Source organism: Mytilus edulis, chromosome 10, assembly GCF_963676685.1.
Source record: "Mytilus edulis chromosome 10, xbMytEdul2.2, whole genome shotgun sequence".
Lineage (NCBI taxonomy): Eukaryota > Metazoa > Mollusca > Bivalvia > Mytilida > Mytilidae > Mytilus > Mytilus edulis.
The window spans coordinates 79,241,341-79,255,035 of NC_092353.1; the positions used below are offsets into that span (position 1 = coordinate 79,241,341).

General features: G+C 31.1%; 1 protein-coding gene across 6 annotated transcripts in view; it reads left to right on the plus strand.

The window, feature by feature from the left end:
• The window catches only part of LOC139491945 (centrosomal protein of 126 kDa-like), a 33,177-nt gene extending 19,647 nt beyond the window's left edge, over nt 1-13,530 (plus strand). For 2 of the 6 annotated variants that reach the window (XM_071279894.1, XM_071279890.1), the window contains 7 exons: nt 824-2,649; nt 3,112-3,211; nt 3,407-4,351; nt 4,888-5,019; nt 6,230-6,301; nt 6,957-7,042; nt 9,985-13,530. In XM_071279894.1, the coding sequence (XP_071135995.1) occupies nt 824-2,649; nt 3,112-3,211; nt 3,407-4,351; nt 4,888-5,019; nt 6,230-6,301; nt 6,957-7,042; nt 9,985-10,083 (3,260 nt within the window). In that variant the 3' untranslated portion in view covers nt 10,084-13,530. Of the gene's footprint in view, nt 1-823; nt 2,650-3,111; nt 3,212-3,406; nt 4,352-4,887; nt 5,020-6,229; nt 6,302-6,956; nt 7,043-7,450; nt 7,493-8,743; nt 8,799-9,984 lie in introns of all 6 variants that reach the window. The other 4 variants (XM_071279892.1, XM_071279891.1, XM_071279889.1 and 1 more) reach the window with 4 other exon arrangements.
• The last annotated feature ends 165 nt before the right edge of the window (nt 13,531-13,695 follow it).

Genomic DNA, 13,695 nt, shown 5'->3' on the forward strand with positions numbered 1-13,695 from the left:
TAATTGTATGTTTTTAAAAGCATTTTTCAATTTATAAAATTTGTTGCAGAGTATAAACATGATAGATTTCTACAGCTCATTTGATTACAAAGTCTCTAACGGTCACATGCTAGAAGTATATTTATTGATAAAGTGCATGTATTAATGCAGTAGCATATAATTATTGATAGTTTCAATGTTAGTTTTGATTCACCTATGAAATGTTTCATCAAGCTTGAAAATCAATGTGTTATTTTTTGTAAATAAATTTGCAATTTAAATTAGAATACAAAATCTTCAATCTTTTCTAAAAATGTTTGATTAAATTCTCAGCTCATATTGCCTTTTTTTGTGCTGATGCAGCATAAAGAAATCACTAATCAATTAATCAACTATATATTTGTTAAAAGATTTTTACAAATTTTTAGATACTCCAGTCTTCACGCCGAGAGGCAGCCCAGGCTTGTAAAATTGCTCTCGGGCCTGTAAAAATCACAGAATCTAACAAGAAATTTTTTTAAATTGAGTTACGGGCCTGTAGATTTAACAGTTCACTGTGAAGACTGTACTGTAGATTCTTTTAATTTGATACGGTGCGCATGGGTACTTATTTAAGGGATTGCAGAAAACTTGCCTTTTCAAAGATATTCAATTTTGTGGCAGTGGCAAAGTTTGCATACATTTCTTTAGAGAGTTTTTAATTCGTTATACATTTGACTTTGTGGTTCCATGTATGGGCCAGTACCAACGAAATCAGTTAAAATTGGTTTCCAACAAATTTTAATGAATCCGCAGTAAGTTATGATATGTTTGACATTTTTACTGAGTTATTTTTGTTTTTCAGGTAAAAGATCGCCAAAATTTACCCAGAGAACCTTAGAAGATACTTTAAAGTTAGTTAGAGGGTCATCGTCAGGGAGACATAGTGCTAAACATCAGACATCACCGTACAGCACCCAACTGTTTAGTACCGATCCTCTGAACAAACCGTATGTTAATAAATACTCAGGGTCATATCATCAAACACCAGAGAAACAAAATGATAACAGCAATGCAAATTACCTTCATAATAATAGTTTACGGAACTTGAACAGTAGCCGTAATTTGTTCGAACAGCAACTGGAACAGCACCAACAGCTTCTTGTGGAACAGCAACAAAGGACATTGAATGAATTCAATGATGCAATTAAAAATGAGATTGCTAGCGACAGAAGTGTGCAAGGGGTTGATGTGGAGTACGGGCATCAGAATTTACCTCGGTCTGAAAGTCTAGATAGTCTTGATAGTCTGGAGAATTCGGAAGATTCGATAAGACAGAATTGTGATTTAACATATAATCAAAATCAAAGTGAGGCTAACGGGGATCAAGAGTTTATAAATAGATATAGTACAAAAAATGAACTCGGTTATATGAATGGTCATCAGGCTGTTGGACGCTCTCCTGTAAATATTGTTGCGCCACAAATAAATTGTCAAAATATACAAAATCAGCTAGTAAGTGATCAGTATGAAAATAGTAAAAATGACAGATATAGTGGCTATCAAGCTAATGGTAGGATTGATTCTTATGATGTCAGCCAGAATGGAGTTAATGATGTGACAAAGACACAAACAGCTGCCAATCGTCCAAAAGTACAGCTGCGAGCATGGGCCACACCCTCTCCTGTTGATTCAAGCCATAGACAGCCACCACAACAGGAACCAGTCTCTCAGAACTCCCAGAGAATGGTTACTAATGCTAGTTTGTATACACAACGAAATACCATGACAACTGTTACCACAACAACTGCCTATGCCAGAGGTACTAGTAATGCAGGGCAACAGTATGCTCAAAGCAATATAAATACAAATGGGGAACCAGATGCCTCTGCTATGACAAATGGATCAGGACTGCCTCATCCACAAGTTATGGTCTTTAAAAAACAAAATGAAGGCCGAACAACACAACCAAGTAAAAATATGGAATTTTTAGAAACCGTTACTAATGGTTACGGTAGTGAAAGAAGTGACCTTTATGAAAATAATATAAATGGAGACTTCCAAGGAGAGCCTCCTTCTGATTCAAATACAGTTGTTCCTAAAGAGCCTCCACCTAGCCGTGTACCACGGCCAGTCACTGTTGTAAAGAAAGTTATTCCAAGTAAACAAATTGCTGTTCCAAGTGCTCCATCGATGACTCCTCCAAACAATATAAATCAGACAATAGTGAATGCTAAAACAACATCTACACCAGTATCACAACCGATTAAGGTTTTGTCAGTTTCAAAAGTAGATAATAAAGAAAATGAACCAAAACAAACATACCTAAATAATGAAAACACGCCAAAACTACAGGTACTTCCTGGAGGTAAATTAACAGTTTTACCAGACAAACCTGTCATGCCTGCACGACAAGCTGTAGGACAACCACAGCAGACGACAGCTAAGCAAGTGTTGTATGCTCCACCACAGAAATCAAAAGATGATAGTGAATTAGAAACCATTTCAAAGGCAAAATTAAAAGAAATGGAATCTGGAGTTGTGAAAAGTATACTTAAAAGACCTGCTACCTGTAAACTACCAACGTCTGGGACTATAAAAAGGGCAGGGTCAACAGGAAGCATGAACATTAAGGACAGTTTAGAGGTGGCCAAATCACAAATGATTCATGAAAAAGAAAAACAAACTAAGGTTTGTATAGTATTTATGAGGGGCGTAAAGGGGGGTATTTGCAGGGAAGAATGCGAAATAAAATTGCCATTTCACGATGAATGAACAATTAAAGATGTGTTGAACGTTGAGCCTATTATCGATTTCTCGAAACACAGTGAATAACGAACCTTCATCACGGCTGCATGTGAAATAAAAATGGCAAAACATGTTGCACGAAAATAACCCTTTACCACACTCATTTATAATAATGGGAGGAGTAAAGATCTTTTGGTTAACCATTAATATTGCTTAACTAGACTTGTCAGAAAATGTTCATTTGAAATAGATCCCTTGTAACTAATTTTATGTGCAAGTTATGCCCTATCTGAAGACTTGTTGGTGACCTTCTGGTATTGTCTGTTCTATGGTTGGGTTGTTGCCAATTGTGCTTACATTGTATCTGGTTAATAATGTTTCTGATTATAATATTGTGTATTTTAGCCAAAGAAGAAGAGTGTTAGATTTGCTGGTGTAGAATACTCTGATGAGGTGGAGGAAGAAACAGAAGAGGAAGACAAATTATTCACTAAACGCATTTCAGGTACATGTTTTTTTACATTAAAAAGTAAAAAATTACTAAACATGTCTTAGAAGAGTTACAATGATCTTATAAAGTTACAATAAAATAACAAATCTTGAAAAACATTAAAAACTTACCTCATCCTAGTAATAGATTTCTGAAGCAGTCAATTAGATTAATATTTATTGATTATACTTCTCTTTTTTTTAATTTTAGTAAAAATTACTCCAAAGAAGAGGCCATTTTCTGCAAAACCAAATTTACAAACAACTGAAACAGAGATCACACATAAATCCCAGGGGAGAGCTGGGAGTGCATCAGTGCTTTCTCAGAAACACAAATCAACAATACGTCCACAAGCAGCTGCTCATATTATTACCCATAATACTTTGAAGGAAAATACCCAACCAGAGAAAAGAATATCTGTTGTGAACAACAACTTCATGTCCAAAGTACCAGTATCAAGTGTAGCCAAGGGTTTGGTATCACAATTTCAGCCTGTATCATCTGAAATAACTATGTACACTGTACCAGGTGCTAGATTAAATTATGCTGTATCAGCATCTAATTATCCAGTGGCATCAACGATGGTTACATCTCAGAAACAGGAAGTTACTCCAAACGGACACTACCAACAGCCAATGATGAGTGGGTCAACTCCAGCACAAGGATTAACGAACGGTATTTATCAAGAAGGGCCAGTTTACGATGAGAATGGTATGAGAATCGACAGGACCCCCACAGACGATGAGATTAATTTCTTATGGGACAAAGTAAGAACGTGTTTACATAGGACACCAGCACCTAATAACAGTCCTACATCTGATCCTGTTAAACCACCTTTCTTCGATCAGCCTGTTTCACGGCAGGCAGCACACGTTTCACATACAATTATTGATGGAGCTGCTCTTGGACAAATAGCCAATCAGACTCGTGTTTCTAGTTACAACACAACAAATCCTACAACCTCAGGTAGAAAAAGTGTTGATCTGAACGGCTATCAGAGAAGATATGGTCTGTTACAGAGACAGAAACAACAGAATCCTAACAGTCTGAGTAAAAATAACCAACAACAAAGGGAGATGATTACGTACCACGGTCCAATGGCCAGTAATCAGGAACCACAACAAGGAAACCCACAGTTTCAGCCTCGACAAGACAGTAAGAAAATGTTTTCACTGATTTTTTGAATTTTGGTGTTTAAACCACTTTAAATATGAAAAAAATGATGTGGTATAATTGTCAATGAGACAACTCTCCACAAGAGACCAAGTAACACAGAAATTAACATTATAGGTCACTGTAAGGCCTTCAACAATGAACGAAGCCCTTACTGCATATTCAGCTATAATAAATGTAAAACAATTCAAACGAGAAAAACTAACAGCCTAATTATGTACAAAATAATGAGAAAAAAATAATATTTAACAACAACCACTGAAGCATGCATACTTCGTAACAAGTTTATAATTGGTTGTTGAAGCCAAAATACAAAGGGTAACCATGACTTTCAATACAAAATCAAGCAATCCTAGACAATTTAGCTCTTTAATTTGAACACACTTTGGTTAAGTTTTGGATAGATAAACTTTCCTTTCTTTTAATATTATTTTAAAAAGTTTTGAACACTATAATTTTTCAGGCTAGCTTTGTTCATATATGACAACTGTAAATTAAATTACTTTTTAATATTTCAGCTGCTGACAGTATGACTGCATTTTTAATGGCTGAACAGTTAGCCCAGCAGTCCATGTCTGAGAGTCAGATGCACCATGCTATAAACGATGTACAGAGTAACCCAATCAGTGCTAACAGACCTGCTGCTAATGGTAAATATATCTTGACAAGTGTTAACAGTATAAAAATAAAGAGATGTGGTAAAAATGCAAATGAGACAACTGTCGTCTAGAGTTCAAAGGAGGAAGATATGAAAGGCCTTCGACAGAAAACTGCAAAATAACTCAAGCGAGAAGCAACTAAAGCTTACCTTCAAAAATGAGGGGGGAGGGGGGAGGCATACTATATACTCAGCTATAAAAGGCCTAAGCATAAATATGTGAACGACTTATGATCAGATCATAAGTTTTCGTACTCTGCATGCTTTTTCACAATTCATTTTAAATAGTACGAAAACCCAGGAGACAAAGATGAATTAGAAAACTAACAGCCTTATTTAAGCAATAAACAGACCTACTCGTAATGGTGAAAATACCTTACACAACAAGTCAAAAGTATAAAAATTAGGAGAAGCAGTATAAATGCCAATTATACAACTATCCAAAGTTCAAAGGAGGAAAGATCAAAGCAACTATAGGTTACCTTCAACAATGAGGAAATAAGACAATACTGTAAAGTCAGCTATGAAAAATCTCAACACAAAAATGTGAAACAATTTAATTGATGTAAACTAACAGCCTAATTTAAACAATAAAACAAACTAACTTCTAATGGTAAATTTATCCTGACCAATAAGTTCTAACATGCCTGCTCCCAATATCATGTTCAATGTTTGTGTTGATTGAAATCTGTACTTAAAATAAACATAATATATAGATTCAACAACAAATATTTATTTCATATAATATTGGGTACCAAGTTCCATGTAATCCATGTTAATTGGTACCCTTCTGACATTAACTGTGGATTCACAGTGGCGGATCCAGAACTTTTCATAAGGGGGGGCCCGCTGACTGACCTATATAATTAACCAACTTTTCCCATGAAAGAGGGGGGCCGTGGCACCCTGGATCCGCCTATGATTCATTTATTTTTGTGGGTACCAATTTTCGTGGTTTTAACAAAGTGTGCATATTTGTGGATTTTTAATTATATAGTTTTGGCAAAGTCTGCAGACATTCCCATTAGAAAATTTGTAAATCGTTCAACATTTGAATTTGTGGTTCTCCTGTACCCACAAAATCCACGTAAATTAGCATCCAACGAATATTAATGAATTAACAGTGTGTGGGGTCTATAGATATGGTCTGTGTACTTATATTGGTTTAACACATTTTAAATTGATTTTTATTATTCTTCCAGTACCATCAGCTTTATCTATAGAAGAGAGACGGTTACTAGAATCATTGGACAAATTAAATGATCAATTAAAAAGTAAGTTATGATGTATGTTGTTCAGGTTTAATAAAACCACATCAATCTTTCAAACTATAATGTAATGAAGGTAGGATTAGCTTTTATGGACATTGAAATCAATTACCTTGTAAATATCTACAAGCATAAACTAGATATAGAAATATAAAGACAACAACAGCCATGATTAAAACATTAAGTTTAGATAAATTATGGATTAAAGGTATAATAGATATCAAATCTTCTGTAATGGAAAAGATCAGTAGCCTCTTTAAAAAATGGCCATCAATAAGTTAGTGTTAGTCTTAAGATGGTATCAAGTTGTTAATGTCTGTTTCATTTTGGTCTTTTGTGGATAGTTGTCTCATTGGCAATCATACCACATCTTCTGTTTTATATTGACTAGAATTAATTTTGCTCGTTTAATTTCCATCAAATTTTGACCAAATGTTTCCTTTAAACCTTAGACCAATCAAAAAAAATCAAAAACTTGAACCACACACTTTATAGAAAATTTCATTGGATATATAGCAGTTTGACAAACACTAATTTGGATTATTTAGAAGCTTAATATTTCCTAAACAATAAAACATGATTAAAACATGCAGCTGATTTTTGCAGAGTTATCTTCCTTTAGTGCTATTTACCACCTTAAATTGAATTTATTATTTTTCAGTCTCTGAGTTTCCAGGCCCTCTACCTCAACAAGCCCCTCCTCCCCCTCAGCCAGTACAACAAGCGGTACCTCACCATTATGTACATGTAAGTAATCTTTAGCGTCAAATGCATGTGTTTGCATGAAAACTTTAGTAACCCACAAGTTGTACATTCAAACTAAAATAATATACTCTAATGTTTAGGCTTTAATTTGTTCTTTTAGATTTTGTATCATATAATTTACCATCATAATCAGTATGATTGAACTAAATTTGAAGTTATACACATGGTTTTGATGTATTAGGTTTCTCTGATTTTTCAATAGTTAGATTGTTTAAGCATTTGCACAAGTTTTATAGACAAAATGTCTTAATTCTTTCATTGGTATTTAAGTCAATTTGTTTGCATTGTATTAATGGACTTATTAGATTTTTTTGTCAATTCTTTTTAAGCTTTTAATTAAACTACAACAGTTCAATAAGAAAAATATTTTAGTTGTTTTTATTTTTGCAGCCACCAAACTATACAAGTGCATACTCAATGTACAACACTAATGTAAGATCTATGTTCTGTTTGGGTATATATGTAGCCTTAAATCCTTAACTCAACCATAATCCTTAACTTTATCAATAGTCAGTATTATAATCCTGAACTTTATATCGGTTGAACCATAATCCTGAATTTCATATCTTTCATACCATAATCCTTAACTTTATCAATAGTCAGTATTATAATTCTGAATTTCATATCCGTTGAACCATATATATAGTCTTGAGCTTTGTCAATAGTCAGTATTATAATCCTGAACTTCATATCTATTCAACCATAATTCTGAGCTCCATATCTTTCATACCATATTCCTTAACCAAACCACTGTTAAATTGAACATAGTCTGTAACCTTGCTAACATCTGTTATATTTACTTTTGGATGGGAATAAAGGTATACATATATGTATTATCATGATTCATTGACAATTAAATTTGATATTAAATAAATGTTTATAAGTCTTTAAAGAGTACCAGTACATGCAAAGACTATTGATATCTGGAAATTGATTCTATTTAAATTAGAATATGGACCTCATTCACATGTGGTCTTTAATTTGAATTGAAAAAAAAATAAATTGTTACATAAAAAATGATCTTTTTTACCTTTATCAGAAATGCTTAAACCTAAACATTTAGAAGATACTTGTAAGTGTAGTTTCGACACAGATATCCCTATTTTGATTGGATTGTTTTAAAGGAATATCTATGTGGGGTTTCATGTTTTCGGCAAAGCATTAAAGAATAATTTCAGTGTCAATGTTTCAAATAGAACATATGCAAATTACCAAAAATGCCAACTTTTTTTGTGGTCTATAATAAAACAGGATTTAGCTCTATTTAATCATCAAGTTACAAAAGAACTCTGAAGGTAAAATTTAGTCAAGTTTAATTCATTACTTATGAATCCAAAAAAATTCATACTTTTCATGAAGATCTGTTAAAAAAGTTGTATTTAAAATATTTGTTGTTCCCTTTAAGAGATAATATTGGAACGAAAAATAAAATGAAATGTTGTGTTTTTATCAAAGACCTGAAGTCCTATTAACACAGGTAAATAAGATTGACTTTGCACATACAAGTACAGCTTTTGTTAAATTTGCAAGGGTAAAATGCAGTTTTTGATTTGATATTTTGCTTTTGATATTCACTTAAAATGATACCTTTGCTAGTAGAAAAATAAATGTACATCCAACTATTATTTTCACTGACCGAGATCTGAATTTAACACTGTAATCTTTTTCTCATAATCTGAACAGAGACACAGGAGAAAGTAAAACTGTAAGGTTGTTTGCACCATAACATTTTGGCTAGGTATAAAGTGTGTTGTGTTATATTGTTGAGTGGTGCATGTTTTTAGGTACAATGTTTATTTGATAAATGCATGGTAATTAAGGGAGGACATAAAAAAATCAATGAAGGATAAAAAACTTAATTCAAATAGTTTGGGGGTGGGGGGTCAAAATTGCTGCATGTTTTGTTTAATTGACATCTATTTTATATATATCCTTATTGGTCAATATTGGTCAGTAAAAAAGCTATATGATCTCAGTTTTTTATCCTACATTGAACTTTTGATGTCCCTAATGTGTAGAGTTGCAATGTTATATTGGTTTTATCCCATGTTGGGCAAAAAAGGGTTATTTTCCATTTGCAAGCAATTTAAACAGAAGAATGGGTTAAAGGGAGACAACACTTTAAAAATAAGTAATGTATTTTGTTGATTTTAAAGCATATCTGTGAAACAAAAATTAAATGATTTGTTTCTTAGAAGCTAAGAATATTTTGACACAAACCTTCTAGTGACTTTCGCAGATATCCACCTTAAGATATTTGATAGCACAAGCAAAGTTGGTTGCTTAGATATTTTAGTCTTGGGTAAAGAGGGTTTCTACTTCAAAATTTTAACCATTCTATTGAGTCAGAAAGAGTTACCTCCCATTTGTGTTATATACCCTCTAAAATGTCGAATTCTTAAGTTATGAATTTCCAATGACCTAAATAAGGCACTCCATTGTGATGAGATTTTATACTAGTGCACATTAAATCATTAGTCTACAGAGTTATCTTTCTTTATGAGCATGCCTTGTATTGCTATTACAGTTCTTTATTATCAGCAATTTCCAAATTTGAATGCACAGAGGTTAATTTAAATGGTATCACAATCTTTTCTGTCTCATTGCAAATTATGTCATTAAATACATGTAACACTTTTTGAAAGAGTTTTACTATCAAGTTTTCATTTTATTTTTTGTTTTCTTTCAAATATCTGAAATGTGATATATACTTTCTAGACGGAAAAATTATGTAAAACAGAGAGGCATCAATCTGATATTAACAAAGTGTAACCTTTTGAAAATAAGATAAAACTTGAATTGTAATAAATTTAGAAAAATTGTATTATGCGTGATTTTATGTACAACCAATAAAATAAAGATGAATTTAAGATTGAAAATATTTGCCAAAAATCCTTATTTTAATCAACATTTTAATTTTACAGGCTGGAGGTTTCAGAGGTCACCATCCAATACAACATAAAAGGAACTCAGCAGGACAGAGAAAAATGTCACCAACTATTCAGAATTTTCGGTTTTCTTGAGAAGAGGACATGGATGTCCTAGTTGGTGAAGGATGTTTAGCTTTGTTGTTAGAATAGATTGTTGCTTCAATTATTTATGGTGCAGATCTAATGGATTTCAGTATTTAAAGGGCACTGGAAATTTTCACAGTGGTTCTACAGAAAATTTAGGTTTTCGTTAAAACCAGTGTTAGAAGATTTTTAGAATAGAGAGATTCAGTCATGGCCCAGACATGGAAAATTTTTCTGGCTATAAAGTATTAAAGAGATTTCTCTGAAACTGTAGCATATAAGAATATATTACCACATTCCTGAATAAACATTAGAATATATTACCACATTCCTGAAGGACATAAGAATATGTTGCCACATTCTTTATGGTAATTATTCATGTATTTTAAGATTTCACGAAAAACTACAGAAAAAAAAATGAAGTGTTGGCAGAGGCACTGAAATATTTTTTTCTGAAAGAAATTGATTTTATGTTTTTGTAAAGAATTGAGGGACCAAATAAGATGATCTATGAATCTCCAATACAACAGAATAAGGTTTTGATGAAATCCAAGGGAGATAACTGTGATATAACAAGCTACTGTGATATATTGTTATAAAATGGAATCAATATAATTTTATACCATTATTCTTAGATGTAATGATTGATTGTTGTATGTCATATTAAATGAAAAATTAGAATATGTAATATTAATGTAAATTTTATTTATTATGAGCTGATTTATATTAAGATGCAGTATATTACTGGCTATTCATTTTTAAGTGCTAATCACTGAGAAAATCCCATTTTTTTTTTAAATTTGAGGATACTAGGTTAGAGGAGATAACTCATTGGGTATGTTGTAATCAGATACAAAAAGGGAGTTACTTCCCCTTCTTCAGAACTTTATGCAAAATAGATAAGAACTATCCAAAAACCAGTCTTTTCCTTTTCATCTTACATATTATTCACCCCCTTTACTAAAATTGATTGTACTTTACATTGTAAAAATATCTAATTACTTCTCCTTTATATTTAGTTTTCAAAATATTTCGATTGCTCTTTAATTGATAAATATTTGATTGCTCAACTTTCTCAATACTTTTTGTCATACAAATGATTATGAAGAAATAAAGTTAAAAACCATTGATAAAAACATTATAACTCAAACAGATACAATGACAATGATAACTGGAGTCATGTTTTTGTTATAAGTTGATGAAATGTGTTAACATTTGTCAAAATTAATTTTGAAACAAAAATTTAAAGGATGCCAGTTATTTAAATAAGGACATTGAGGTGCTCATTGTTAAATTGGCATTGTATTATTTTAAAATAACAGGTGTAAAATGTAAATTTATGACTATATTTAAATGGGTATTGTGTATTCTTGTTTATCAAAATCCATCCATTTATTTTTATGGGGAACATAAAGTTATATACAATTATTGTTTTTTTATATTATTTCATTTTAGTTTATATTTTTATTCCGTCCATTTACCAAATTTACAAGAATTTTTATTGGGTCACTCGTTTATTGACTCTTTTTATTCAGTAAACATTCCAGCCATTTTACATTTGAATATAGTTTTTGCATATTTTTTAAAATCTGACATATACTTTAAAAATGTTTTAAATACAACTTATGTATAGAGTTAGTATCTTCCATGGGAATAGACTTTTAAACAATGCTCAGAATTTCTGAAAAAAAATGCCAATTTCCCAATTCCTGTAACATGTGTAAAAATAATGTGTCAGTTTTGCCAATGATATATTGAATCATAATGAGTTCACAAAAAAGGCCATTATGTCCCTCTATATTCCCCTGCCTTCTGAGAAAGGGGTGTTTCATTGTCATTTTATTCATTTATCGTTTTATTCATTTATTCTTTTTATAAATAAGACATTTTTTCACCATGACATAAACTTATTTATAAAGCTAGTCAATTCCTCTTAGAATATTATTATAGAAAATCTGTTACTGTATATAAATATTTTTTAATATTTTATTTTTTTATTTTTGTACTAAGTTTGTACATAATTTCCGTCCTTTCGTTAATCATTCTCCATATTTTCACTGTTTAAATCATCATTCTAAAAGCAACACATTGAATTGACAATGTGGTCTTTGCATATTCTTTCAAGAAATGGAAATGATATCCTTGATAAATACTTTTCTTTTTGTTTACAAGGATAATTCTTAAATTTATCATAAACAAAATAGAATTAATATTTCACCCACTTGCATTTATTTTTTGTTTTTAAAGACTTAATGCAAGATAGAAAATTGATATAATTTAAACCATCTAATAAATTATTTAATAAACTGACTGGGAATTTTATAATTTTAAATTTTAAATTTCAAGTATCATCAGATTTTTGCATTTTTATATTTTTAGTTTATTATCTTTATGTAAATTAGGGATTTGAATGATGTTAAAATGGTTTCATTTCATAATAGGGCAAAACTTGGTCTAATTTTCTAATCTGCGAAGTTAGTTAAGTCTATGTTCCAATGTAGTGCTTTAGAGAACAATTGTGTATATAATGGATCCTTTTTCTACGAAATACAAATCTTTAATACCAAAATGTAAATTGGATATTTTGGAAGTATATCAATGTGCAGGTCTTAAATTTTTTTACCTAGCTCAAAAGTCATATATAAAACAGTAATTGCTATGTGATTTTTATAATAAATCCTTAATATTTTGCCACTTTTAGTAATTTAGATTAAACTATAGATGAATTAAGACATGTCTTTGTTCAGGTCTTAAAATAATAATTATGTCTTTCTCTGAGTTGATTAATAAAAGTTGATATAGATATCGAGCTGAAGAATTATTATAGAAGTGTTTTATTGTAAACAAATTACAGTAGAGTGGAACATTTTTGTATAGAGGTTATTTTTTCCTAAATTTTTAATTGAATATGTATCAATTCATGAAGATATAAAAATTAAGAATGGAAATGAGGAATGAGTCAAAAACACAACAGCAAGACCAAAGTGAAGAAACAGACTTAAGGCCAACAGTGCCTTTATTTAGGTTGATTTGAATTACCATAAGAATCAAGGATTATAATCCCCAAAATACAATACAATGATATTTTTTTGCTCTAAAAATTGCAAATTTATATCGAGCAAAAATTTCCACTCTACTGTAATTTTGAAAAAGTTAATTAACAAGATATCAGTGTACAATTGATAGTAGAAATTCATCTTTTTGTTAATTTTTATCCAGAATCAGTATTTTCAGGCTTTCAATGTACGTCAATTGTTAGAATTTGACTTTGACTGAGGAGTTTTGCTTTACATGTTTATCAAAATATATATGTATGTTAAAAATAATAATGGGTATTATGTAAAAAAAAATAATGCTGACTTTAATTATTTGTTAAAATTACGTAGATGGTTATCTTTAAAGAATACTAGACATTTGGCCTTATGTGCCTTTTGTAATAAAAAATATTGAATCTTATTTAATTGCTTTCATAGTACACTTTTATAAATATAGGAAGTTGTGGTATGAGTGCCAATGAGACAACTCTCCATCCAAATAACAATTTATAAAAGTAAACCATGATAGGTAAATGTACGGCCTTCAACACGGAGCCTAGGCTCACACCAAACAACAAGCTATAAA